Here is a 25,545-nt window from a genome sequence, read left to right as displayed (position 1 = left end):
GCTTAGTAAATGTCGAAGCCTTTTGTGTGGGCTTGTGGAGTCTTCACTAAGAACAAAACCCCGTACATGTAGGCTTTCGAGGTGTCTAAAGCGAGAACAATATCGATAACTGCTAAGGCTTGGGGCACCATACATGTCCTGCAAAAATCAAATTTGTTCTGAATTATGATGGTGTTTTCTTATTTGTGTTAATTTTGTTTAATGGTGTTCATGTTAATGTGTTTTGATATATGTATATACATTTGATGTTTTTTAAATATGTTTGCGTTGTTTTGTAAGTTAGATACTACCATCTGATTTTTCGGTACGAATTGTTGTTTGCTCGATATAAACTGTTTGCATAATGAATTAGTTGATTGTTCGTTGCAAACTGTTGGTTCAATATTGAGACAAACATGTTACCTGGAAAAAGAATGAAAAGGGAAAATGAAAGATACAATGACCGATCAAAAATTTGTTTGAAACAAATAACAATTTGTTTAAGACAAACGTCAATTTTTTCAAGACAAAGTCAAACAACAACCACACATTTATTCAAGACAGTAATGAAAACAAAGAGTAGCTTATTCGCGGGAACTTTTTTTTTTTTTTGTTGAATATATTCGCGGGAACTTAAGTCTAAAGAAAGAAAATCACATTGTTTGGATTTAATATGGTTGAATACAAAGCAACTGAGATTTATAAGAAGGATCCACAAGTTATATTTTTTTTTCTTATTTCCTTCTTCGTACTTTCTGTGATGGTAATTTTATCATTATAAAAAAACGATGAATGTAATTATCCTTACTAGTCTATTTTTGAGCTAATATGTTGTTGCTTCATCAATATATTGTTTTTCATGTTCATAAAAGAAAACATCTCCATAATTGTCTTCCATGAAAGAGAACATTATTAGAGCATGACTTTATATTAAAATGACTATTTTTTTTGTTAAAAGTTTATACTAAAATCACTTGACTAAACGCGTTATCATAGGAATAACATACAACGTCTTAAAAACACACAAGTCACCAAAATTACTATCAAGATTGTAATATTGTATCTACACCGCTCTTTCTTAGCAAAAAAAAAAAAAAAGTTATTTCAATCTTTTCCCACTTTTTTTTTTTGCAATCAGTTTTTTTCCCACTTAATCATAGCATCGGGCCATCCGCTGACTCAAATATATGTGGTCGGCAACGGAAGCAAAAGAGTGCAAGGAACAAACGGCGCATGTTAGACTCTAACACCACAGGGAATTTTTATCTCGACATTTCCCGGCAATAACTTTATCGACTTCTTCCCCTTTTCCTCTTGAAAAAAGGCAACCGATTTTCACATTTCATTGATCCCAAAATAAAATTTACACAAATGAGGGATTTCTCTTAATCGGCTCGCCGGTATTGACGAAAGCTTCATCAGAGGTAAGGAGGATTACAATTCGTGCACTTGGAATGAATTTTCTGTTCTATTCTAGATTAATTCGTGCACTTGGAATGAATTTTCTGTTCTATTCTAGATTATAACTTTCTATGGCAACTGAATTGTGTAGATTTTTAGAGAATTTAGGGTTTCGTTGAAATTTTATTGAATTGTGTTTGTTTCTTCTTTATGTTTTCACCTGATTAGCTTATCTTTTTTGCTCTTGCGTTCTCTTCCTACGGATTTAATTAGAATATAGTTTTAGTATTTTTTAGGGTTTTGATTGTGTGCTGGGGCTTCTTTATCATTTCTGATTACTTCTGAAGCCCTGTAAGAGTCTAGGTTGGGAAAATACTACGTGAATTTCTAGGGTTTGCAATTACCTTGATTTAGGTCAAAACCTTTTAGCTCTTCTTGTTTTGTTTTGTATTGAGAAGAAGCTCTTGTCCTTGAATTTTTGATATTTAAACTCTAGGTCGGTGGAATTGGAACATAATGGGCATTCTTCCATATTAGCTTCATGGTGCATAGTTATGGAAACTTGATAAATCCCATACTCTGATTCTATGAAGGGCTTCCTTTCGAAAATCACTCCTGATATCTGGTGGTGTACATGGGTAGAGATGAATAATTGTTTTTTTTTTCATGGGGAATGAATGCCTACTAGATACTTCGAGTAATTATCTTTTAATGTAATGGCAACATGTAACCTTGGATTGTTAATATTTTATGATGTACTGTTTTTGCTCGCCTTCTTAGCACCCAGTGAATGAATATATTACCATTTCTTTAAAAAAAAAGAGCTGTCTAATAGTTTCTCAATGATAGTCTTCAAGAGGAGAATATAAGGAACAAATGTCAGGAAAGGCTTTATATTAAGACATGCTGGTGGTTTTCATTCATGTTCTAATTTTGATGGATATTGTTGATTGTGCGAAGAGACAAGGATTATATGTTAACCTAAAGAACATACATAAAATTTTTTATCGTTGAACTTATGTTGTTTGTATACGCATCAATACCAAGGATAAGATATATTTATTGAGCCATCACTAGCAATCACTTCCTGAATTTGGATATTTGTGTGTTCACTTCAGCTATCGTATTCCTGATAATTTCTTTTGTGGTATACTGGTATTCCTGTCCTTTTTCTCCCTTAAACAGGTGACAGAAGTCTGAAGATCCTTGCAGACGCTACCTTCTCGTTTTTCTGGTTTTCACCTGTCGGTAGTGTTAAATACATAGAGTGTAAGGGTTGCCTAAGGTTCAGCAGCATTATGATCTTCTGCTGCTAGCTGCATTAGTTACTTTTTCAGCAATGGCTCTTGCTAGTTCTTTACGATTATCCCATGACCTGGGAATTTGCAAGAAACATGGATGCACACACCAATCTAAGGTGCGCATTTGTAACTTTTGATTTTTTTGTCGTGCATAGGTCTTTCTGTGCTGATTTCTGGTTGATACGTATTGTATATCTTATTTTTCCAGTGTGGGGTGCGAAGGGTGCGATTGAACTTGTCGCATGTGGCCCTTTCGTCTCGTAGCTCGGTATGGTTCTCATTGTATTGTTTGATCTTCTCCCTGAATATTTTTTTGACACTGGTACATGTAATTGTGAACGCTTAGATTTTCTGTAATGGTGTAATATTGATCTTCTTATAATGGATGAGAATGTGGCCGATCAGTTCCTGTGCATCTGTAAATGGAATATGTTCACTAGCATGAAGGCCATTTCCGTGTGTTCTGTCTGTGTAGCTTCTTATTGCATGTTTCCTGTGTAATGACACCTTTTTCGTTTTCCCAGTTTTCTAAAGTTTATAGCGAAAGGGTCCCTTGAACTGGGACCCTGTTATAGTCTTTTACTCGTGTATTAGCGGAGATTTTTTGGTTATTATTGTATTTAATCTGCTTGCTTGCATTTTTTCCTTCCAAGAATCTGTTTCTTGGACTACAGTTTTGGTTGTTCTGATGCTTATAGACTTCGTCATATAGTTAATTGAAAATAGTATTCTGTAACACTTCAATGAGAGGTTTGTTTGTTAACAATGACTTCAGGGTTCAGGTTTGATTATTATTTCTAGGAAATCAGAATCCACTCTACAGTATATGGAGAACTCTTGGTTTATATTATTTTTGCCTGATGGTTAATGATACTAATGTGGTTTCAAAAGAATTAAAAATATCTGCTGTTCTGCATAAATAGATTGTGTTAGCAAATTGGTACATGTATATTTTTTTTTAGTAAAACTTCGGAAGTTGTTGCTTGTGATATTTTCAGCAACTGGATGCTTTGAGTCTCCGTCTGTCAGCAAGCGTAAACAGGCCATTAAGTTCCGTAACTTCCAGATATAACATTTTCAAGTGCCGCTCGTTCTTAATACCGGGTCAAGCAAATGAAATTCCAGTCATGAAAACTGCCATCTCAGCTGCAATGAGGTACTTCTTTCGTTCTAGTTATCTGTATAGAAGTTAATGTAAGGTGGTTTATTATGGGATATAAGTATGAATCTTCAATCCCTATTGATACTGATCAACTTATGGTTTCTAATTTGATAAAGATAAATTAATCTAAACTAACTAATTAATGGACATTCAAGAAATAATATAAGTTGTGAAGATCATCCTTTAGAAAGTGGTGATCATAATTTGAAATTGAAGTGGAACCTGAGTAACAACTTATAATACAAATTTAAAAGTGTGTGAGTGTGTGTGGGTGGGGTGGGGGCGTGGATGGAGAATCAGAGAAAGTGGAAAGATGAAGCGGACAGAGAAAGATTGGAACTTGATAGGCGGTTAAAGGAACAATTGGGTCCATCGAATTCACATGAGTGACAGTATAGGTTGGAAAGAGTGTAGGGAGGGAAGTGAAAAGAACTTAAAAAACAATCTTCTGAAGAAAAATTTGGACCTCCATGTGTTGAGGAAGAAGACATAGATGAAGGTGAAAAAGAACAGTAGAGAGGAGGGAGGATCAATAAAAGAGTATAGAGGGAAAAGTAAAGTGGGAGAAGAGTAATAAACGAGGAAGAGAGAGGAACAATAAAAGAGAGAGAGGATAAAATTAAGGGTAAATCTGGAAAAGGAAAGTTGTTTCTAAATTAAGTTATGAGGGAAAACAGTGTTTTGGAAAAGTTCAAGGCGTACACCTCTGAGGAGAGGAGTCACTTGATGCCTCGAGGCGTACGTATTTGAGCCGGAGGGTAAAACATGTGCATCTGAAGTCACCTGTTATTTTTAAGTTGTTGGACAACATAAAAACATTAGTTTTTTGTTCATTAAACGTAAGACTCTATATTATGGAGTAAAGTAGAAAAGCTATTTACATAAATGATGTCATTTTCCTTAAAAAAAAAAGTAGTTTACGCTTTATACGCATCGTGGCGTACGCCTTGAGGCTTTGCATCTCCTTGTGGGAGGAAATCACCTTGAGGCGTAAAAACGTATTTTAAACATTGACGGAAAATATAGGGGGCAGAAATCTGGTCATGAACTAGGCGGCTATATGGGAAACAACCCAAGAATCTATCAAAGTTTGGTATGTTCTCTAAATTCTTCATACATGTGCAGGTCATATGATGCTTTTCGTGGAAGTCCTCTTGTTTTCAAGCTGGTCCCAGCAATCAGTATCATCGCTTTTGCTGTATGGGGACTGGCGCCACTTATGCGTATCAGCAGGAACCTGTTCCTTCATGTATCAATGCCTTTCTCTTTATGATATTCATTTCTTCAGCTTCATCGGACGTTTAAGTAGCTGATACTGATCCTTGGCAATCTTTTGCAGAAGAATGATAATAGTTGGAAAAAGAGCAGAACACATTATGTTATGACTTCTTACCTTCAACCTGTGCTACTCTGGACAGGCGCAACACTTATCTGCAGGTGTGTTACACTGCTTTCTGATTCATGACAAGGAAGGCTTGATGGCTTTTATTGAACATTGGACACCATTATGCCCGACTCTTCAATGATTTAGTAGTTCATCATTTCTTGCAGGCAGCTGGATCCCATAGTTTTACCTTCAGAAGCAAGCCAGGCTGTTAAACAACGTCTTTTGATTTTTGTGCGATCACTATCCACTGTACTGGCATTTGCTTATTGTCTTTCAAGGTGGGTGTTTTCGCTGTCTCAACAATTTCTGTCCAGCAGGATTTCTTCGTCATTCTATAGGAAGTTGTTTTCCTACTTTTGCTTGACAGTTGAGTGAGTGATGGAATAAATTTATTGTTAACTTTGCTTGAGAAAGGATTTCTAGTGAGCAGTTAAGAGAAAAAACAAGCTAGTAGAACTTCTGGAAACCGCTATTTAATACAGTTAGTTCTTGGTGACATAAGATGTTCTTCCAGTAAGAGAGTGATTTTTTGCTGCCATTACTGGAGTGTGAACCATTTGAAGGAAATGCGATTTCGTTTTCCATTTTTGTGCACATATCATTTTTATGAGATACATTCTATTGTTGATTTTATTGCAAACCATGAAATTCTTATGCTGTCTCCACTGGTGGAGTTTTATCTATGATGATTGAGTTTGCAGGAATCATACTGCATCCAGCACCTTGACGGTTCTATGATAATTGAACATGGTTGTACTTTCTTATGCAGCTTGATTCAGCAGGCACAAAAGTTCGCGTTAGAGATGAATGACTCTAATGATACAAGAAATGTATGTTTTTGTTGCTTACTTGCTTTACTATCTTACGATTTGCTGCAACGCCTGCTTCCTGTATTTTTCCTAATATTTAACCAATGGATAGTAGTGTCAAGAAAAAGTGAACTACTGCAGTGGGGAATTTTCAACTCTAGAGAAAAGAACCACTTTTGCTGACTTGTTTAACCTTTCGCATTTCAGTAAATATTGCAAAAACAGGCACAAAACTCTTCTTTCCACCTTGGACAAGTGATACTATTGATGCCTTTCTGTTGTATTACAATAATAGTTATCCTTTTTCGTCTGTAGTATATATACATCAAAGATCGTTCTACTCTATCTCAGGACAGCACTAGGTTCAATTTCTTTCTCCCTGCTAAAATTTCTTGATGTTTTACAGATGGGTTTTCAGTTTGCTGGGAAAGCTATATACACAGCAGTCTGGGTGGCTGCTGTTTCATTGTTCATGGAGTTGCTTGGGTTTTCTACACAGAAATGGCTTACTGCTGGAGGTCTTGGAACAGTATTACTGACTCTAGCTGGACGAGAGGTGTACTTTATCTATCTTCCATGAATATTGGTCTTTCTTTTTACTAGATTTTCCTTTCCAGTGATCACGGTTTAATTCTCGAAATGATCAAAATTCATATATGCACTTTTTTGGATTCAAGAATTTCTGTAGCTCATATTTGTTTGTATTTATGCTTCATAGGTCTCTATATTCGATCTCAACTATAAGTTAATCTCTGCACTATTTTCAGATATTCACAAACTTCCTCTCAAGTGCGATGATCCATGCGACACGGCCGTTTATTGTTAACGAATGGATCCAGACAAAGATTGAAGGTTATGAAGTTTCTGGTACTGTTGAGGTTTGTATTGCATATGAAGCACTTGTGCTTCAAGGGAACTTAGCAGTCATTTCTTTTTTCAAGTTGAAATGTGAAATATTATTTTCCGCAACTTAAACCTTGACATTTGTTGGATTGTATTGTTACAGCATGTGGGTTGGTGGTCTCCAACAATTATAAGAGGTGAAGATCGGGAAGCAGTTCATATCCCAAATCACAAGTTCACTGTCAATGTCGTGAGGAATCTCACTCAGAAGACTCATTGGCGTATCAAAACACACCTTGCCATTAGTCACTTGGATGTTAATAAGATCAATGTGAGCAGCTATTTGTATTTATATATTTGTCAATAAGCAAAAAGAAAAAATCTTTAAAAAGAATTGGCCTTTTGAAGATGAATCTAGACAGGAGTTTGCCACGTTTTAGTTCATGGGCAGATTTTTCATGCGACCGTTTCCATATGCAGATTATTGTAGCTGATATGAGGAAAGTCCTGGCCAAAAATCCTCAGGTAGAGCAGCAGAGACTGCACAGAAGGGTATTCCTTGAAAACGTCAATCCAGAAAATCAGGCACTCTTGGTAGGTTGCTTTTGTGTTTATTTCTTTACCGACACTAGTTAATTAGTGATGCATTTGGTTTCTATTGTTTAATACTCACTTACTGGCAGTGTTCTAATATAAGGGTTATTAATAATTTTTTATTGTGATACTCGGAGAAGTATTTCTATCTGCTGTTCTATCTTGACGAGCTGGAGATAGTTTCTAGTATTCATTTCATATGCGAATAAGTTTCTACCTTATCCCTTATATATGTGTTGCAGAAGCACCCTCTTTATCGAAATTCACCACATCAAATATTTATGTTTATTTTCTCTTTGCCATTGTTTTGTTGCAGATCTTAGTGTCCTGCTTTGTGAAGACCTCACATTTTGAAGAATACCTCTGTGTCAAGGTACTAAGATTCTATTTGACGAGCTGCAATTTTTCACACTTACAGTTTTCGCTATGCAATAGTTCTGTACCCGTATCAGCAGAGTCTAGTGTAAGAAAAATTACTTGAAATATCAAGGGGGGTGATTTATTTATTCAGGACACTACATCCCAAAGATGGATTGTCCTTAGAATACCACATACTGGAAAACTTTAGGACAAGAATTCATGCTAAGAATTCCCCGAACGAAAATACAACTGTTAATACTCATGCTGTCCATATAGCGAAAAGAAGAGACTAATGAACTAAAATAAGAAACTATCTAAATACTTGATGGGTACAAGGTTTTTAACTGCGTATGAAACCCAAAATATGTGCGAGTCAAAAGCAAGAACAAAAAAGACTAAAGTACATCAAGCACTGTTTGGGTTGCGTTGGTTGTGGCACATGGATTTTCTTGTAAGCTGAATGGATGATTCAAGAACCTTCCATGTAGTCGTCTTATACTTTTAGTGTGTTGTTGTAAAGTAATACTTTTTTGGTCTGAAGTGCAGATTGTTCATTCTATTTTACTAGTTAAAATTTTGACAAGTAATCACTGGTAAGATCAATTTTTTTTTCTTTTGTCGCAACAGGAAGCCATTTTGTTGGATCTCCTTAGAGTCATCAGCCACCATCGAGCTCGTCTTGCCACTCCTATTCGTACAGTTCAGAAAATATATAGTGATGGTGGTGACATGGAAAATATTCCATTTGCAGATACCATTTATGCCCATCCTCGGGCTACTACAAATCGTCCACTCCTCCTGATTGAGCCATCATACAAAATTAATGGAGATGAAAAATCAAAGCCTCAGGCTCGTTCGACACGTAAAACTGAAGAACAGGATACAAAGGTTACAACGACATCAACACCCGAGTCCATTGTTGATGGTAAGGTTGCAGAAAAGTCCCCCGAGCCCAAGACAGACAATAAGGTTACCTCTTTAGAATCTAAAGCAGGTGCTCAGGTTGCAGCAACATCAGTATCTGACTCAAGAGCAGATCCCAAGGCGGCAAAATCAACGTCTGAAACAAAAGGAAGTCCCTTACCGGATGCTTCAGCTCAGAATAATTCCGAGAAGAAGCAACCCAAGAAGGTTAATCCAGGAGATGTGCGCCAGAAGAACAGTAAGACCAATAATGTCTTGCCAACAACGCCTCCATCCACATCGCCCAGGTCAGAGCCTAAAGGTCTGGACTCAGTTGTACAAACCTCTCCGGTGGCTACCCAACCAGGAGCAACTTCGGAGAAAAAATCCTCGGCAAATATGTCAGAGCCTGGTACTCTGAAACCGGAAGGAAATCCTTCAGCCGCATCAAACGCCAAGCAGCAAGAAGCTGATAAATCTCAAAGTATACCATCTTCAGCACCAAGGCCTACTTTGGAGGAGAACATTGTTCTTGGTGTTGCTCTAAAAGGATCAAAACGAACTCTTCCTATTGAGGAAGAAATTACTCTCTTAGTTCCAGAGGAAGCAAAGGAAATGGCAGCTTGCCACAATGGGAATGGATCATCATCGTCAGGTGCAAAAGATAAGAAAGATGGTCATTCCCCATCTATTCCAGGAGCAATGCCAACTGATCAGTAAGGTCTAGATAGCTGAAAATTTCAATTTTATCTCTTCTTAACAATTCAAAGTTTGATTTGAGAGATGCATGAAGCCGCTCTTTGATAGCTGGTTTGGTGCTTTGTATATGTCTACCCCCACCATGAATGTAATTGTTATTCTCTGTAGGAAGTGTAAGGAAAAAAAAAAGAGCGTAATTAATGTTAAGATAGGATTTGTAGTTGTTACTCTTAAGATCGATCAGATATAATAGATGGATATATCTTCTATTTAGAACAAAAAATCGTCTGTCTGTAATGTAATTGCAGCCTTTTGATGACGTGAAGGTGATTGTTGTTGGATTGGTACAAACCAACCCACCCAGGCACCCACCCACTTTCCCTTCCTCTCTGATTGAGATGCGTCGAGTAACCTCAACTCAATATTAAGAGCCTCAATAGTTGATGTACATAGGGTTTCTTATTGCGTCCCGGATAATCTTTCTGATCTAAGCTTATCATTTTATTATCAGACGCAACTCCTAAGAAAGGAACAGGAATCTCATTGGTCTTGAGCAAAATAAACAAGTTATAGTTTAAACCCCTTATAAGGAAAACTCTCTAAACCTGCAAGGACAAAATATTATGGGAAAAATGATTAAAACGATATCTTTCATGGGCCAAGAGTCCGAGTAAGAAATGAAGACGAGCATAGATTTATTATCGATCTTCTCCCAGCGCAATCACACGTAATAATGATCAATAGCAAGCCTAAAAACAACCAAGGTTTCCAGCTTGAGCTCATCGCTAAGAAAATTGAGATGGATAAAAGCAATCCAGATGTGAGACATAATGTTCTGTCTAGTAATAAATAAGTATGTCTATCTATCTCACAAAGCTTAATATAATGCCAAAAAAAAGACTGACACTGAACAAAATCAAATACTAAGAAAAAGTATGATTTTCATTATTCTCTCCCGAAATAACAGTTACTAAAATATATGTCTATCTCTAGAAACATTCAAAGAGGACGACCTATACGATCAAAATAGCTTCAATGTGATGATGGGTTAAGGACATGACCCATGAACAATACGACCCTATTGACGTCGTCTCTGATTATAAATAAAAAAGGATGATCGGCTACAAAGTTTACTCTTGGTACTGGTTTCTTTCGACAAGAACGAAGAGATTTCACACTATAAGTAATAGCAGCAGCTTTGGTTCCTTTTTCATCAACTTCAACAAAGCATTTGTGTATGGCTTTTGAAACGAAAAGGTTTTTCATGCTAGGAGTGTCCAACATCTTACTCAGATCTGCTTTCACAGGGTCGAAAGACAAATCAAGCCCCAAATCATCCTTGAGTACTCTGGACAGTTCAATATCAAATGAGATCTTAAACTTTGGAACCCAAAAGCCTCCCACTTTAACTTTTGTTTGTGGGAGATGGCATTCCAAGAAACCTGATTCAGAACCCACTTTTTCTATCAAATCAACAAGTCCGTCGCGCTCATTAGGTAAGAATATATACATGGAAAGAAGCTGTTTTTGACAATTGGTGGCTTGTTTGTAAGGAAGTTTGAGGACTTTAAAGCTATCGAAACAAGAAACATATTTCTCGCCGTAGCCAGTCATGAAAGGGACTTTAACTGAGGTTCCGTTCAGGATATAGAAGTTTTTTTCCTCTGTATCCGATGGATCAAACTGACGTTTTTCCCATGAACCTCTAAAATAGAGTGCATTCGCCAATACTATCTTTGTGTCTTCATCGAAAGCTTCCTCCGGAAGTAGATTTTTGATTAGACCTTTTGTGTTCTTCTCGGCCCATTTGTTCACCTTAATTGTCACTTCTTTTGCCTTCATATCATCAAGTCATTAATTATTACCAAACCATATATATAATAAAATTAGAGACAAATATTCATTAATTGTAGTTATACAATCTTAATTAAGTCGTACCTGAGTTTTGAAATCGACAGCTTCAGCTTTAGCTCTATAGATTGAAGTAGCAGTTTCTTTGAAAGTAGGGTGTAGAGTGCATGAACTATCAACCCAAACCCCACTTACCAACGAGAGAGTAGGACCGTCTCTGACTCTGTTTGCTTTACCGGTGGTGACTGAACCCAAGGAGTTAAAGATTTCAGAAACATAAGTGTTAAGATCATTGAGATTTTTACGTTTGAGAAAACCCAAGAGTTGTTCTAGGGTTTGACCATCTGATCCAGAAGCTAACAAGGATAGAGCAGAGTAGATTGAAAAGGGAGAAAATACAAAGTTTTTATCTTTAGCCTCCTTCAACCATACATGCTTGACTATATTTTCCCAAGATGATGAATTTGTTTGAGTAGTAGTAGTTCTCTTCCTCTTTCTCTTCCTCTCTATCATCTGTAGCTGAGGGTTAGTAGAGCCACAATCCAACTCCATTGTTTGAGTAATTAATTAATCCTCAAGAAAGAGAAATAATGAGAAGAGAAGTAATGGAAGATTGAGAGTAGAATATATATATATATATATATCGTCCTGGTTCCCTGTTTAAATAGAATTAGCAATTATTAGGAGACTTGTTTTACAAGACTAGTATCATGCAAAGAATAGTAACTACCAAGATGTTATATCTTTCTCCGATTCTAGACACTGTTTTTTAGGGTTTTTTTTTAAATTACTTTTGTGTTGAAAGATTTGTTAAGGGTTTAGTTGATGTTTAGAAATATCCCAGTTAGGGAGTTGTTTCTAATAATGGAAAGACAACCTTTCAATATAAAGAGGGTATTATACAACTTTCAGTATTCAAAGGTTTTTTATTTTATTTTACCACGTAGGTTGACTGACTAAACTGTCCTCATTTTCAGAAGTTGACCGTTGAATTTTTATAGACATACGAATATATGATGGTCGTTGGCTATAGTCATATAGTCTTCTAGAAGACCAAACATTAGTACATGGCTTAATATAAAAAAGAAAAAACACAGTTGATCATCATTTGACAAGATATAATTTACTTTTGATTTCTTGGTTAAACATCTTCATTTGTAAGTAAATTTGTTTGTGGTAATAAAAATAAAGTTCTAAATTTAAGTAAATTTGATTGGAAAGTCCGGACCGAGACCGTCCGGTGTCCGACTGGCCCGGTAAAATAAACGGTCTTGGACGGTCAATGGACAAAGAATTCTTGAGAGTGACCGTGAGTCCGCTCGAGTAAATAGGTGGTCACCAACAATTTATGTCCGAGTCGACCGATTCGATGAAGTTAGAGTCCGGTACCGACCGGTCCGGACCGATTCCCACCCCTACCTAGAGGTAAAATTAATTACCAATTAGTGTTGAGAGATAAAATCAGAAAATCCTTCGAATATTCAGTGACAGATCTGAAGCATAACCCTCGCAATCTATGCAGCTACACTCTCGGTGGAGCCTACTTAAATCTCTCTCACCCGAAACTCTCATATTTTCAAGTGATCGTTTTTCTAGCATTATCTAAACAAACAACTATTTTTCTGGAAAGACCTTATCTGAAATGAAAGAGCAACCACAGATGTGGTTGGACGTCTGAGGAAAGCAGAGGTTTTTTAGAGAAAGTCACAAAGTTTTGGAGAAATAACCGATGGAAACCAAGTTCTCGCGTATACCAATTTCAGCCATACAAACTTGAATTCAATCATCACAACCATATAAATTCGAATATTTCTTTAGGGAATTTAGTAAAAGAAAATCCCCAAAAGAAATTCTCAAATTTATATGGTTGTGATGGGTGTTTAGGCCAACAACCCTTGGTTGGAGTGGTAATCGGTTTAGTCTTTCACTTTAGAGGTCAAGGGTTCGAGGCACGACCATTCCAAAAAAAGGTTCAGCATAGGGACCAAAATCAATGGTTAAGGGACATGGGTCAAAATATTATATTTTTAGATTTGAAGTCCCTTCACTAATTAGAAAATAGACATTATTTTTAGAGATTTAAATCGAATAAACTAATTTTTATTTGGATAAAAGCTAAGATTACAAAAATACAAGTATCAAAGTTTTCTTTTATTTTCGTGTCCTTCCTTAGATCCACGGATCCTAGCACAAAATCTTATTTTTAACATATTCTATAAAACAACCAAAACCTATAAACACTACATTCTTATTTATTTTTAAGTTGTTCTCATCTATTTCTTTCTTATGTAACACGTTTATTATATAATCTTATTAGTGTAAAATGTTGATGAAAATTTCTCTTAAAATATAAATATAAAGGCTACCAAGTTACTTTAATTTTTTGTCGTCAGAATTTCGGCCATTGTGGTTGAAATATTAAGCATATTTCGATTACTTTGTCTGAAATTTTGGACATATTTCGATTACTTCGTCCGAAATTTTATGTCAAATTTTATTTCATCATTTGTTCCGTGTTTTTAGATAGAGAAAGATATCTTGACTATTAAAATATTTTTTTTGTGGTTAATTTTAAATATTAAAGTATTTTCAACATTGTCTTATTAAACTGAACATATGATGATTTACTAATTTTTTGAGAAAAATGTCTGCTTACTAAAAGGACTAATGTCCCTTCGTTAATTGTGTCATAACAGACTAGAGAGTGGAGGTCTCCTTACCATGGAATTCAAGCTTGTATGGCTGAACTTGGTGTTTCTCTCACTAAAGAACTTGGCTTTCATCTGTCTCTCTTTAAAACTCTATAACTTTCTCTCTAAAAAACTCTATAATGGAAGTGTGCTGAGCAGATTGCCGACGTACTTCTTCGGTTGCTTTATAATTTCCCATACCTTAAAACATTATCTCGATAAAAGGACTCTTCAATCAAAATTTACAACAACTACCTTCAATCTGATAGAATAAAGCATCCAATTAAAAGCCTAAACCTAGCATTAGGTTGGGAAAAAAATGTGATTGTTGTTGGATGGGTACACACTAACCAACCAACCCACCGAGGCACCCCGTCCGCTGTCCCTCCCATCATGTAAGAGTGTGTACATTTACATGTGGTTGTTTTATGTATATATAAAATCACCTCTCTCTTTCCCTCTCTGATCGAGAATTCCAGATGCATCGAGCAATCTCAACTCAATGTTAAGAGCCTCAATAGTTGATGTACATAGGGTTTCTTATTGTTGTCGACGCAACTCCTAAGAAAGGAACAGGAATCTCATTGGAGGCTTAAAACATATTTCACAGGCCAAGACTAGTTCGAGTCAGAAATCAAGAGGAGCATAGATTTATTAGTGATCTTGTCTCAACACAATCACACATACTAATGAACAATAGCAAGCATAGTTATGTCTAGTAATAAATAAGTATCTCTATCTATCTCACAAAGCTTGATATAATGCAAAATAGCTGACATTAAACAAAAACCGAATACTAAGAAAACAATAGTTTTCATAATTCTCTCCTAAAATAACAAAAGATTTTATATCTAGAAACCACCAAAGAGGATGGATGACCTATACGATCAAAATAGCTTCAATGTAAGGACGGAATAGCTTCAATGTAACGACGGATTAAGAACATGCCCCATAAACAATACGACCCTGTTGACGTCGTCTCTGATTATAAACAAAAAAGGATGATCGGCTACAAAGTTTACTTTTGGTACTGGTATGAGTTTCTTCCGACTCATACAAAAGGAGCGCATACAAGTAGAAGTAACAGCAGCCGCTTTAGTTCCTTTTTCATCAACTTCAACAAAGCATTTGTGTATGGCTTTTGAAATGAAAAGATTTTCCATTGGAGGACCATTCAACATCTTACTCAAATCTGCTTTCACCCGGTCGAAAGGTAAATTGAGGCCTAAATCATCCTTGAGAACTCTGGACAGCTCAAGATCAAATAAGATCTTAAATTTTGGAACCCAAAAGTCTCCCATTTTAACTCTTCTTTGTGGAAGATGGCATTCCAAGAAATCTGATTCAGACCCCACCTTTTCTATCAAATCAACGAGTCCGTCTCGCTCGTTAGGCAAGAATATATACATAGAAAGGCGCTGTTTTTGACCCTTGTTGGTTTGTTTGTAAGGAAGTTTGAGTACTTTAAAGCTATCGCAACAAGAGACATATTCATAGTTGTCGCTAGTCATGAAAGGGACTTTAATTGAGCGTCCGTTGAGCAGATAGAAGTTTAATTTCTTTGCTCCTGGAGTAAACTGATCTTTCTCCCATAAACCTCTAAAATAGAGTGCATTCGCCAATACTATCTTTGTGTCTTCATTGATAGCTCCCTCCGGAAGTAGATTTCCGATTAGGCCTTTTGTGTTCTCTTCAGCCCATTTGTTCACCTTTTTTGTGACTAATTTCGCCTTTATATCATCAAGTCATTATTTATTACCAAACCATATATAATAAAACTAAATAAAATTAGAAAGTATTAATGGTAGTTGAGCAATCTTAATTAAGTCGTACCTGAGTTTCGAAGTCGACAGCTTCAGCTTTAGCTCTATAGATTGAAGTAGCAGTTTCTTTGAAAGAAGGTTTGAGAGTACATGAACTATCAACCCAAACCCCACCTACGAACGAGAGAACAGGTCCGTCGTCTCCGTTTGCTTTACCGGTGGTGACTGAACCCAAGGAGTTAACGATTTCAGAAACGTAAGTGTTAAGATCAATGAGATTTTTGCGTTTGAGAAAACCCAAGAGTTGTTCTAGGGTTCGACCATCTGATCCAGAAGCTAATAAGGATAGAGCAGAGTATATTGAAAAGGGAGAGAATACAAAGTTAGTATCTTTAGCCTCCTTCAACCAGACATACTCAACCAGATTTCTCCAAGATGATGAGTTGGTTTGAGTAGTTCTCTTTCTCTTTCTCTTCCTCTCTCCCATCTGTAGCTGAGGGATAGTAGGGTCACAATCCAACTCCATTGTTTGAGTAACCCTCAAGAAAGAGAAGTAATGGAAGATTGAGAGTGGAATATATATATATATATATATATATATATATATATATATCGTCCTGGTTCCCTGTTTAAATAGAATTAGCAATTATTAGGAGACTTGTTTTACAAGACTAGTATCATGCAAAGAATAGTAACTACCAAGATGTTATATCTTTCTCCGACACTGTTTTTTAGGGTTTTTTTAATTACTTTTGTTGAAAGATTTTTTTAGGGTTTTTTTTTTTATGAGAGATTTTTTTAGGGTTTAGTTGATGTTTAGAAATATCCCATTTAGGGAGTTGTTTCTAATAATGGAAAGACAACCTTTCAATATAAAGAGGGTATTATACAACTTTCAGCCAAAAATAGAATACTACTAAGGGTCCACCGGTTTTAAGCCAAAAATAAAATTCAAAAAGGGATGATTAAGGTCAAATCGTCTCAGAAAAAAAGGAGGCATGATTCATTGAGCTCGAGCTCACACACCGTCCATCTCCGGATGCTCTTAAAAAGAGCCGTCCATCTCCACATGCCCTTAAAAAGCCAGTTGTATATTCCTTAAAACAAGGGGTTGTTAAAGCCAATAACAAATAACCCCTAGTTCATATTTATAATTACAAAAATATAATACAAAGATAAATCTTCTTCTGCCTAATTAACGAGTTCTAGGGTTTTCTTTTGCCCGTCTTCTTCAACCAAATTAACTATTCAATCAACACTGCCGTCTTCTTCCTTCTTCCCCATATGCATAAGCACAATCTTTTACTTTCTCTATAGGGTTTGTGCTTCAACAATTTTTTCTCTCTCAATCGCCTTTCGGCCTGATCTTAGGCCCTGACTCACCCTCCGTGGACGAACCTTGCGGAGCGCTTTCTTGATGCTTGGGTTTGTTATTTTTTTGTTTAATCTGATCAATGTCAAAATTCATGAATGAAAAGAATTAGCTTTCGCGGCTCAAATCCAACAAAAAAAAAACACCTTTTTGCCGAATCTGATAAGGTTTTTATTAATCAATCTTTGTTTGAAATACGGGAAAGAATTCGTCCATTGTAAACTTTTCACACTTATCTCCAAGTTTCAGTTTCACAGCCTCACCAAAGGTGTTGATATTTTTGAGTTTTAGATAAAGAAGATTTAGAGAGAGAGTTTTAGATAAAGGGATTGAGGTTAGCAAAGAACCATTCACACAGAAGAGTGGTGATAGAAGGAGATTCGAAATCGATTATAACAGCTTGTGAGTCGAAGAATACTAATATTCCTTGGCAAATTCGAAATATAATCAATGATATACATGATGAAGCACAACTGTTTGATGAGGTGAAATTTTATGCCATCCCTAGAGAACACAATGAGATTGCTCATTATCTAGTAAAAGAGGCTTTCATGCTTAAACTATGTAAACAATGGGAGGAATTCAATCCCCCACAATGCATTGTAAGAGTGTTAGAATTGGAGCTACTCTCATGTAGCTGAATATTGGAATGAATAAATAAGGCCAACGCCAAATTTTATCAAAAAAAAGAGAGAGAGAGAGAGAAAGAGAAGACAGTCGAATAATACCAGCACCAAAATCAGAGGACATTTGCGTCTTTAAAAATATGTCAATATTACACTTCCTTATATTAAGGAAAGTTACAACCGTGGGGTCAATCTATGGAGATGGACGGCTGTGGAGCTCGAGCTCACAAATCACCGTGTGAGCTCGAGCTCACTAAATCATGCCTCGAAAAAAAGATCTCTTGGAAGTAACATTGTTGATACATAATGTGTTATGTATGACACGTATAAAAAAAGATGAAATAAAGTAGTATGAAACTTTAACAATAAATAACACGTTATTTATGAACAAAACAAGAATTAATAAACAGAAAAACGCTGCAACTTTGACATCTAGACATACTTTGACTATACTAAATGTGTTTTGTTATAGAAATATACGTAATTAATACTAAATAACGTGTATTTTGCGAAACAGGGTAAGTTCGAAGAGTGCGTCTATAGGGGCCTCCCCAAATTGCTTTGGCGCCTCTCTTCCTTAGGCGCCTCCCCAAAATTACTTTAGGCGCCTCCAAGCACCCCCCATCTTCTTCTTCTCTTCTTCATTACTGTTCTTTCTCTCTCTACTTTCTCTTTCAATTTTCCAATCTCAATATTAATCAAACATCAAACCAACAAAAACCATTGATCTATCAACAAATATCATCATTAAACATCATGAAGAAAATAAAAAACCTAGATCAACTTAAAGTTTTCAAGCTTAGGAAATAAAAAGTTATTTAATCTTCAACTTTAAACATCTCTAGGTTTTCTCGAGAGGATGAAGAAACTTTATAATAGGGGATGAAAAAACCAACCTCAGATTTGGATTTTGGAGATGAAATAGTCCTAGATGGAGGAACCAACGAAGAAGAAACCCTAGAATTCTGTGAGATTATGAGGATGAATCAATCAGACAAGTTAGTCCGGAGCCATCGGGCTAGTTAGTCTGAGGAACAAAACAAAGCTTCGGACTTGGCCCAGTCCGAATCCTCGCGGGCTGGACAGCCCGAGTCTTTTCGGGCTGGGCCAGTCCGAGACCATGCTTTTGGGCTAGGACTGATCGGTCCGAACTGGGGGCGCCTACAGTTGTCGGGGTTTGATCACGGTCAAACCCTTTAGGGAGGTGCCTACAGCAATTTTGGGAGGCGCCTAAAGAAATTCCAACTTCAGCCATACAAGCTTGATTTCGATCATCACAACCATATAAATCTGAATATTTCTTTAGGGAATTGAGTAAAGGAAAATCCCTAAAGAAATTCTCATATTTAAATGGTTGTGATGATCAAATTCAAGCTTGTACTGCTGAACTTGGTGTTTCTCTTGCTAAAGAATTTGGCTTCCATCTGGTCTCTCTTTAAAACTCTATAACTTTCTCTCTAAAAAATTCGATAATGGAAGTGCGCTGAGCAGATTGCCGATGTACTTCTTTGGTTGCTCTATCATTTCCGACACCTTAAAACATTATCTCGATAAAAGTACTATTCAATAAAAAGTTACAACTACTTCAATCTGATAGAATAAAGCATCCAATTAAAAGCCTAAACCTAGTAGGTTGGGAAAAAAATGTATCAAGTATTATTAGGTTAAAATAAGACACAACTGTGTAACTGAGTGGATTAAAGTCGTCAAGATATTATTAGGTTAAAGTCATCACGGCCTGCTACAAATTGTTAGAACCAACAGACCTATAAGCCTCAAATGCTCCTGAGAGGATATCTATGTATTCATCGTAATCTAACAACACAGGTTATGAAAACAATAAATCTCGGAGTAGGAGTAAGGAATTCAGTGTACAATGTGAAGGTGGATTCTATAGTGATTTATGCCCCATTGCCTTTTATGAAGACCAACAAATTCTGACTAAGAACCATGAGAATTGTGCCTTTGGCTATAAATGGAGCATTTGAACAAGTTTAGGACCTACTAGTGATGGTTTTAGTGTAAGTTATCACGAGAACAACTTCGTCTCTTTGGAACCTTTGACAGAGAGTTTGCTAAAAGAGGAATGTCAAATTATTTAAAGGAAGGTGATGTAAGAACTCAATTCGCTATCATAACTGCAAGTTATTGTCTAACATCTTCCACGGTATACCTTCTACAACTATATAATGTGGAAGGGTCTTAACTAGCTAGTAAACTTAAGATATAGTAAGCCCATGCGGCTCAACTGGGGCCTGACCCGGGCCCAGGACAAAACATGGCTAAACCTCGTAATGATTCTTCTTATTTCATTACGTGTTCGACTTTTAATGTACATCTTTCTGTATATATAATATAAGGTTATTGTTTGTCAACAAGGCATAAAAAGTATAGACAGTCGAAGATGATAAAAAGTAGAAGTGGAACCTCGTGGTTTTAGTAGGATTTGTCGCTAACCCAGACACAAGCAGTCAGGAGCCGGATAAGTATAGATGGATTGTTTCTTCTTCCTCAACCTGATCTGGCCTTGTCTATTTCTGTGCCCATCCTTCACTGCCTGCTGAAATTCAGACCACTCCATACTCTGGTTCAAGAACAGTTGACCTAACAATCCCATGCTTGGCCTTATTGTTTTCAAGTTCATGTATGTCCGATGTCCCACCTGAAAATGTTCGATAAATACTTGTTTAGAGACAATATTTAAATTTTAATGCAAACAACATTCTATCGATTTAACTCGATATTTTGCAAGCATGCACATATAAATAAATGGACTTAACCTAGTTTAATGCAATTCTCTGTGCACATTTAATAAGATTAACATACAAAACTTTCACAGTATTAGCCGTCAAAGTTATTTGAGAACGGATATGAGTATTTGAATATTGAGTCAGAACATTTTACCAAGGCATTGTGCATATTTCCTGGAGAAGCTGATATGAAGATATCACTCTTCATGCTCACGTAGTAATCAACCGCAGCTAGTAAAGAAGCCTTGCCCTCAATTTTATCCCGCTCGTCTTCGGAAGCTAAGCTTTTTTTGTCTTCCATTAATGGAAATAACTTGCGCAGAGTAGAGATCCTTGCTTCCCCACCATAGACCTGAAAGATGCCTGGGTTCTAAGTTCTGTATAGGAAAAATGTTGCAAGTAACCTCATTGAGCAAGGGTACAAGATAAACCTTGTGGGAAGCCAGATAGAGGCGAGTACTGTTGTCAAAGCCCAAAGCTGCAAGTAGTAACCCAATTTCTTCTGGAGTTAATGGACACCTCCCCTGATTCCTCAGTTCTTCATCAGTGAACTGTGAGTTTAGTACCCTTCCTTGCCAGATCACTTGACGATACTTTGCTAGAGCTAGTTTTTCAGCTTTACCTCCACCGAAGTCACATGCTGAATGAGCAGCCATATCCTGCACATTAGCCATGATAAGAAAAACAGAATAGACTGATTCAGAGATTATATTATAAGTAGAATGCGAAAATTCAAGTAAAAAGAAACTGGTATTTGTGATGATCAGAAAGATTTTACACTAAGCCATAATCTTATGATCCTAACTCGATAGCAACTTTCATCAAGTCAATAGCATGTTTAATGATACAGAAAGAAAGTTGCACATTATTTATGTTACCATTCAATACCTCTACAAGTGACTTTTAAGTTTCAAAGCGGTTTAAGGTACACCAAGGCATTGTCAGTAGCTGTTCTTACGGCATGTCCATTTGGTCCCCTTTTGTAATGGTTAGGGCATTGTATCTACCGACCCTTCTTCCCTAACCACGGAAAGAGGTAAAGAAGTTCGACATAGTTCTCAAGTACAAGCTTGGGTTTGACAATAAAGTTGTGAACGTTCTAATTTGAAAGCAGAGATCTCATCCTTGAAGTTAGAAGAGATAGCAACCATGAGCTAGCCCAAAGGTCAACATATTTTTTTCCAGAACAATACATTGTAGACGAAACATATACAATAAGTGAGTAGAACTTCCGTACCTTATCAAAGCGAAGGTGAAGCACGACATACTTCCCAGCTCCTTGTTCGTCTTTCTCAGCTCCACTTCTTCCAGATGGAAATCGGAGGCGACTAACAAGAGCATCTCCCAGCATGTTAATATGAGGAACGAAAGTCAATGCTTGAAAGTTGACTTTACAACGTAGACGCTGAATATCTAAAGTCAGCTCGTCGAATGCCAAGCGGTGAGAAAATGGAGCAATAGCAGCAATACCATAACTGCAACAAAGCCCGTTACACGCTATTCAGTATTTTACTATGTTGAGAAGAAACCGTCAGATTACAAATTCGCATTAGTAACCAAATAATGTTATGTATGTAAATATGTATATATATATATATATATATATATATATATATTATATCGTAATATGTCGTATACACATATACTTGGTCAGGATCCTCAAAATGGTAACGGTGACACTTTGACACGGTAGCCATTATTCAATCCATCAAGTTTTATATTTTAAACCAAAACTTAAGGCTGAACAAGTCTTAGAATAAGATGATTTTATAGGAAAATGATCTATTTAATAAGAACACAGACCTCACATGAAGGGGATAGTGTTTTGATGAGCCACAAACAGATCATGTCTACTAGATATCACCAGAAGCAAGTCTATCAATTGTATCTCATATTTATAAACAATCACGAAATAATACATCTAGAAAAACCTCTTGCCCCTAATAAAGAAATTTTCGTACTGAAAGTATCTTCTAATTTATCAAAGAACCTTACACTTTGTATTGTACCAAATTATGTATCAAAGCATAGATCCTCACATAATACATGTCATAAAAAAAATATCTGTGCATTTGACATTACTTGGCTGAGTGACTTCTGTTAATGAACAAATACATGTAATCTTGAGTGACAAGACCTAGTATTTAACTACTTTTTGCAGATAAACACTATTGGCATTACAACCTTTAACATAGTCCAGCTCCCAAAAAGAAAAAGAAGTATTAATTTCCTTCTTCGAGCCCAGATACCACTTCATAGTTCACTAGTTCATACTAATAAATCTTTATCTACATGACACTTCGCCTTCCTATGGATATGAGATTCTAGGCAAGGAAAACAACAATATAAATAAAGGAAAGAAACACAATTACGACCATCTACAGAATTGATTTTCGTAATCTTGTTACGAATCTCAACAAATTCAAAACCATTTGACCATACAATTCCTGTTCTTTTTTCGAAACATTGAACGAATATATACTATTAAGAAGGAAAAAGAATGTGCAAAGCCCTATAATATAAAATCTGTAGGAGGGCGGGCATGCTTCCCAAAGGGAAAAAAACACAGAAGAAACACATATAAAAACATCCCGAGGCAAAAGCACAAAAATTAGAGTGTTGATATCAAGGCTTCCCCAAGCAATCCCTCTCCCCTTGACCAGACCATGCAATTCCTTTAAATATAATTATTATTACCATGTGGTTTAGCAGTTAACTCCAGTTAAAACATTAAACCAGAAATCGCAAACATGCCCACTAATAACTGAATCTATAAATTTCATACAAACGAAATCCATTTGAAACTGACCTCTGTAATACAGGTAGAACATTCTCCAGATACCAATTAGCTGAAGCCTGAACAGGTGCTGTTTTGATCCTAGTAGCTCGAATACCTGTAGCATAATATTCTCTTGTACTCCAAGAGTGTTCTTTGGGAAGCTCCTTGACTATAGAAATTTCATCCTTTAGGACATCAATGAAGTGATCCACATCGAATATCTCTGTGAATGAACTGCAAAAGTAATCACAATATCTCAAAAATTTCACCAACACAATTAAGGGGGACAAAACGGCCTAAACAGAGAATAAAATACCTCGAATCTTGCCAGACAGGATTCACTTCAAAGTGCGGGATAACAAGTGTCGCATTTAATATTTTAGCAACAGCAACTGCATCACAAATCTTTGAAATAAAAGATGTTACTTTAGTAACTTATAAGGTAACAAACAACCACAAATCCCTAGTTTTGATCAAGAATGTAGAAGGGCAACCCAGATCCTAATTCCCCCATTATTCATCTTAGAATAGTACCGCTTACCCCCATTCTTTGCTGGTTCAACCCTCCATCAAGGAAAACCTGGATATACCCCTCAGCTTTCCTTGGCAAGACTACAATGTAGAACATTTAGATACTCGCTGGCAAACATTGTGATATGAACTGTGATAACTCGAATAAAAAATGGTAGCCTGAATTTATACGACTTACCAGGGGTATTTGGAGACTCAATACATGGTTTTCGTCCTTGGTGCGCCAAGGGAGACCAGATATCAGAATATAGTCCATATTTCTGAATACAAAAACATATCAAAAACAAGATTATAATAAACATAAAGAAGTTTTTAGAAGAATAATTCTAGTCATATTGATAGACTCATCAAACCACATACTGATTGCTGTTGTTGTAACGCGCCCTCAAGTAGAGTGAAGTGCCTAGGTTTAGGAGCATTCCATTCCTGCAAGAAGAAAATTCCCTTATTCCGACGACATTACAAGCATGAGACATAAGTCAAACTTAGGTTATGATTCATTTGAATATGCTAATATTTAGTGATCCTAAGTTCCTCTCTCATGGTTTAGTGGTATGTGGTAACATTAACCATTTTTTGTTCGAAACATTTTCTGCATCGGTATGAGTTTAAAGTTACAAATGCCTTCTTGAGATGAAGGTTCGGATTCGGACTCCTGTCCTACTGTACTATCATCTGTCAAACTACAACATTCCCATTTTTAGTGAGCATTCTCACAATTATTTACGCTAACAATTTTTTGGGAAACCTCCCCTCTTCTGCTAATATAAAGCTAAAAATGTCTCCTTTTTCTACTGACTCTCACTATACTATAGAAACCATATTTTCTTCACTCACATTGTGAATCAATTGTTATAATATCCAAGCAAATTGAATTTTGGCAAAGTAAGAAAAGCATTTTAAGTTTGATCAGACTGATGAATTGAGTAAGGCAACATTGATTTCCGATTCAGAAAACAATTATCAAATCAAATCAGTAAGAAAAGTATATGAGAATCGATGGAGGAGGAGACTAACCGAGAAGATAGAAGGAGAAGCACGACTCAAAGGAGTGAAGAGATTTGGGAAGAAAAGTGGGAGAAGAAGGAGAAGAATAGCAACGAAAGCAGGAGCACTGTATGATGGTTGATTGCTGAAGAAAGTCATCCTAGTTTTCCAATTCTGAGATCTTGAAGAAACCCTAGCTGGGGTTGTAGCAGTGGTGAAAGAAGTATAGTAATTCTCCATGAGATTTTAGAGAGAGAGAGAGATGCGTTCAGGTGGACATTTGTAGGCTGTACCACAACATTACCGATAAGCAACCACACGCCATCATGTCCTCTTACATTGTGATTTGGCGGCAGTTATTTGGTTACATTTTAATGTTATTTCGGCTAATATCCTTAATCTTCTTGACTGGATTACTTCATGAAAAGATATAGATGAACAGATAGGTAGCTTATTTGCGACTATTCTTTGGCACATATGGAAAGCCAGATGTGATAAATGCTTTTCGTCGATTAACACCCATCCAATGCTAATCATAGATAGAATTAAATGTGCTACTAATTTCATCAACCATCAGCGTCCATAGCAACAGATTGAAAATATTATTTTATGGTCACCACCGGCAACACCTTTTGTTAAAATTAATGTGGACGCCTCTTTTATAGCAATGCAGGAATTAGCAGGTACTGGATGTATCATGTACGACAACCAAGCACAATTTATAGCGGCAGCGACATTCAATATTCGGGGCCAAAATG

At 36.4% G+C, this 25,545-nt stretch overlaps 4 protein-coding genes across 6 annotated transcripts; 1 reads left to right on the top strand and 3 right to left on the bottom strand.

Annotated features, from left to right (window-relative positions):
- Nucleotides 1–1,061: 1,061 nt before the first annotated feature.
- MSL2 (MSCS-like 2) lies at nucleotides 1,062–9,605 on the top strand. Of its 2 annotated transcripts, none has more exons than XM_086646015.1 (14): nucleotides 1,062–1,403; nucleotides 2,566–2,797; nucleotides 2,890–2,949; nucleotides 3,680–3,837; nucleotides 4,969–5,092; nucleotides 5,183–5,280; nucleotides 5,395–5,508; nucleotides 6,000–6,060; nucleotides 6,446–6,595; nucleotides 6,807–6,917; nucleotides 7,046–7,213; nucleotides 7,363–7,476; nucleotides 7,793–7,849; nucleotides 8,464–9,605. In XM_086646015.1, exons 2-14 carry the CDS (start codon nucleotides 2,720–2,722, stop codon nucleotides 9,457–9,459), a joined length of 2,289 nt encoding a protein of 762 aa, XP_086502141.1. In that variant the 5' UTR covers nucleotides 1,062–1,403; nucleotides 2,566–2,719; the 3' UTR covers nucleotides 9,460–9,605. The 2 variants fall into 2 exon arrangements, with proteins under 2 accessions (XP_086502141.1, XP_086502142.1); XM_086646016.1 differs by having other exon boundaries at nucleotides 1,088–1,403; nucleotides 2,573–2,797.
- A 669-nt stretch (nucleotides 9,606–10,274) lies between these two features.
- LOC147533096 (serpin-ZX-like) lies at nucleotides 10,275–11,937 on the bottom strand. Its single transcript, XM_086646017.1, has 2 exons — nucleotides 11,377–11,937; nucleotides 10,275–11,274 (listed from the first exon to the last, which is right to left on the bottom strand). Exons 1-2 carry the CDS (start codon nucleotides 11,839–11,841, stop codon nucleotides 10,471–10,473), a joined length of 1,269 nt encoding a protein of 422 aa, XP_086502143.1. The 5' UTR covers nucleotides 11,842–11,937; the 3' UTR covers nucleotides 10,275–10,470.
- A 2,672-nt stretch (nucleotides 11,938–14,609) lies between these two features.
- Nucleotides 14,610–16,462, bottom strand: LOC147533095 (serpin-Z2B-like). The gene is made up of 2 exons (XM_086649178.1): nucleotides 15,813–16,462; nucleotides 14,610–15,709 (listed from the first exon to the last, which is right to left on the bottom strand). Exons 1-2 carry the CDS (start codon nucleotides 16,266–16,268, stop codon nucleotides 14,900–14,902), a joined length of 1,266 nt encoding a protein of 421 aa, XP_086505304.1. The 5' UTR covers nucleotides 16,269–16,462; the 3' UTR covers nucleotides 14,610–14,899.
- A 3,557-nt stretch (nucleotides 16,463–20,019) lies between these two features.
- LOC147533094 (O-fucosyltransferase 39-like) lies at nucleotides 20,020–25,262 on the bottom strand. Of its 2 annotated transcripts, XM_086648539.1 has the most exons (10): nucleotides 24,818–25,262; nucleotides 24,161–24,226; nucleotides 23,979–24,060; nucleotides 23,811–23,881; nucleotides 23,586–23,674; nucleotides 23,300–23,503; nucleotides 21,728–21,965; nucleotides 20,922–21,149; nucleotides 20,645–20,842; nucleotides 20,020–20,402 (listed from the first exon to the last, which is right to left on the bottom strand). In XM_086648539.1, exons 1-10 carry the CDS (start codon nucleotides 25,025–25,027, stop codon nucleotides 20,193–20,195), a joined length of 1,596 nt encoding a protein of 531 aa, XP_086504665.1. In that variant the 5' UTR covers nucleotides 25,028–25,262; the 3' UTR covers nucleotides 20,020–20,192. The 2 variants fall into 2 exon arrangements, with proteins under 2 accessions (XP_086504665.1, XP_086504666.1); XM_086648540.1 differs by lacking the exon at nucleotides 23,811–23,881 and having other exon boundaries at nucleotides 24,818–25,202.
- Between the last annotated feature and the right edge of the window lie 283 nt (nucleotides 25,263–25,545).

Source organism: Eschscholzia californica, unplaced genomic scaffold (assembly GCF_041429995.1).
Source record: "Eschscholzia californica isolate CP2 unplaced genomic scaffold, dmEscCali1.0.p SCAF_6, whole genome shotgun sequence".
Lineage (NCBI taxonomy): Eukaryota > Viridiplantae > Streptophyta > Magnoliopsida > Ranunculales > Papaveraceae > Eschscholzia > Eschscholzia californica.
The sequence above is the reverse complement of the archived record's forward strand: the minus strand, read 5'-3'. Positions and strand labels throughout refer to the sequence as shown.

What these genes read in the sequence shown, in the direction of transcription:
- LOC147533094 (XM_086648539.1), bottom strand. Translation starts at nt 25,027, where the DNA reads ATGGAGAATTACTATACTTCTTTCACCACTGCTACAACCCCAGCTAGG. An exon ending in TGAGTCTCCAAATACCCCTG is followed by an intron (nt 23,882 to 23,978) that starts GTAAGTCGTATA and finishes TCTACATTGTAG; the next exon opens with TCTTGCCAAGGAAAGCTGAG. An exon ending in TCTATCTGGCTTCCCACAAG is followed by an intron (nt 20,843 to 20,921) that starts GTTTATCTTGTA and finishes GGCATCTTTCAG; the next exon opens with GTCTATGGTGGGGAAGCAAG.
- LOC147533096 (XM_086646017.1), bottom strand. Translation starts at nt 11,841, where the DNA reads ATGGAGTTGGATTGTGGCTCTACTAACCCTCAGCTACAGATGATAGAG. An exon ending in CTGTCGATTTCAAAACTCAG is followed by an intron (nt 11,275 to 11,376) that starts GTACGACTTAAT and finishes GATGATATGAAG; the next exon opens with GCAAAAGAAGTGACAATTAA.
- LOC147533095 (XM_086649178.1), bottom strand. Translation starts at nt 16,268, where the DNA reads ATGGAGTTGGATTGTGACCCTACTATCCCTCAGCTACAGATGGGAGAG. An exon ending in CTGTCGACTTCGAAACTCAG is followed by an intron (nt 15,710 to 15,812) that starts GTACGACTTAAT and finishes GATGATATAAAG; the next exon opens with GCGAAATTAGTCACAAAAAA.
- MSL2 (XM_086646015.1), top strand. Translation starts at nt 2,720, where the DNA reads ATGGCTCTTGCTAGTTCTTTACGATTATCCCATGACCTGGGAATTTGC. An exon ending in GCCATCTCAGCTGCAATGAG is followed by an intron (nt 3,838 to 4,968) that starts GTACTTCTTTCG and finishes ATACATGTGCAG; the next exon opens with GTCATATGATGCTTTTCGTG. An exon ending in GCAGGAACCTGTTCCTTCAT is followed by an intron (nt 5,093 to 5,182) that starts GTATCAATGCCT and finishes AATCTTTTGCAG; the next exon opens with AAGAATGATAATAGTTGGAA.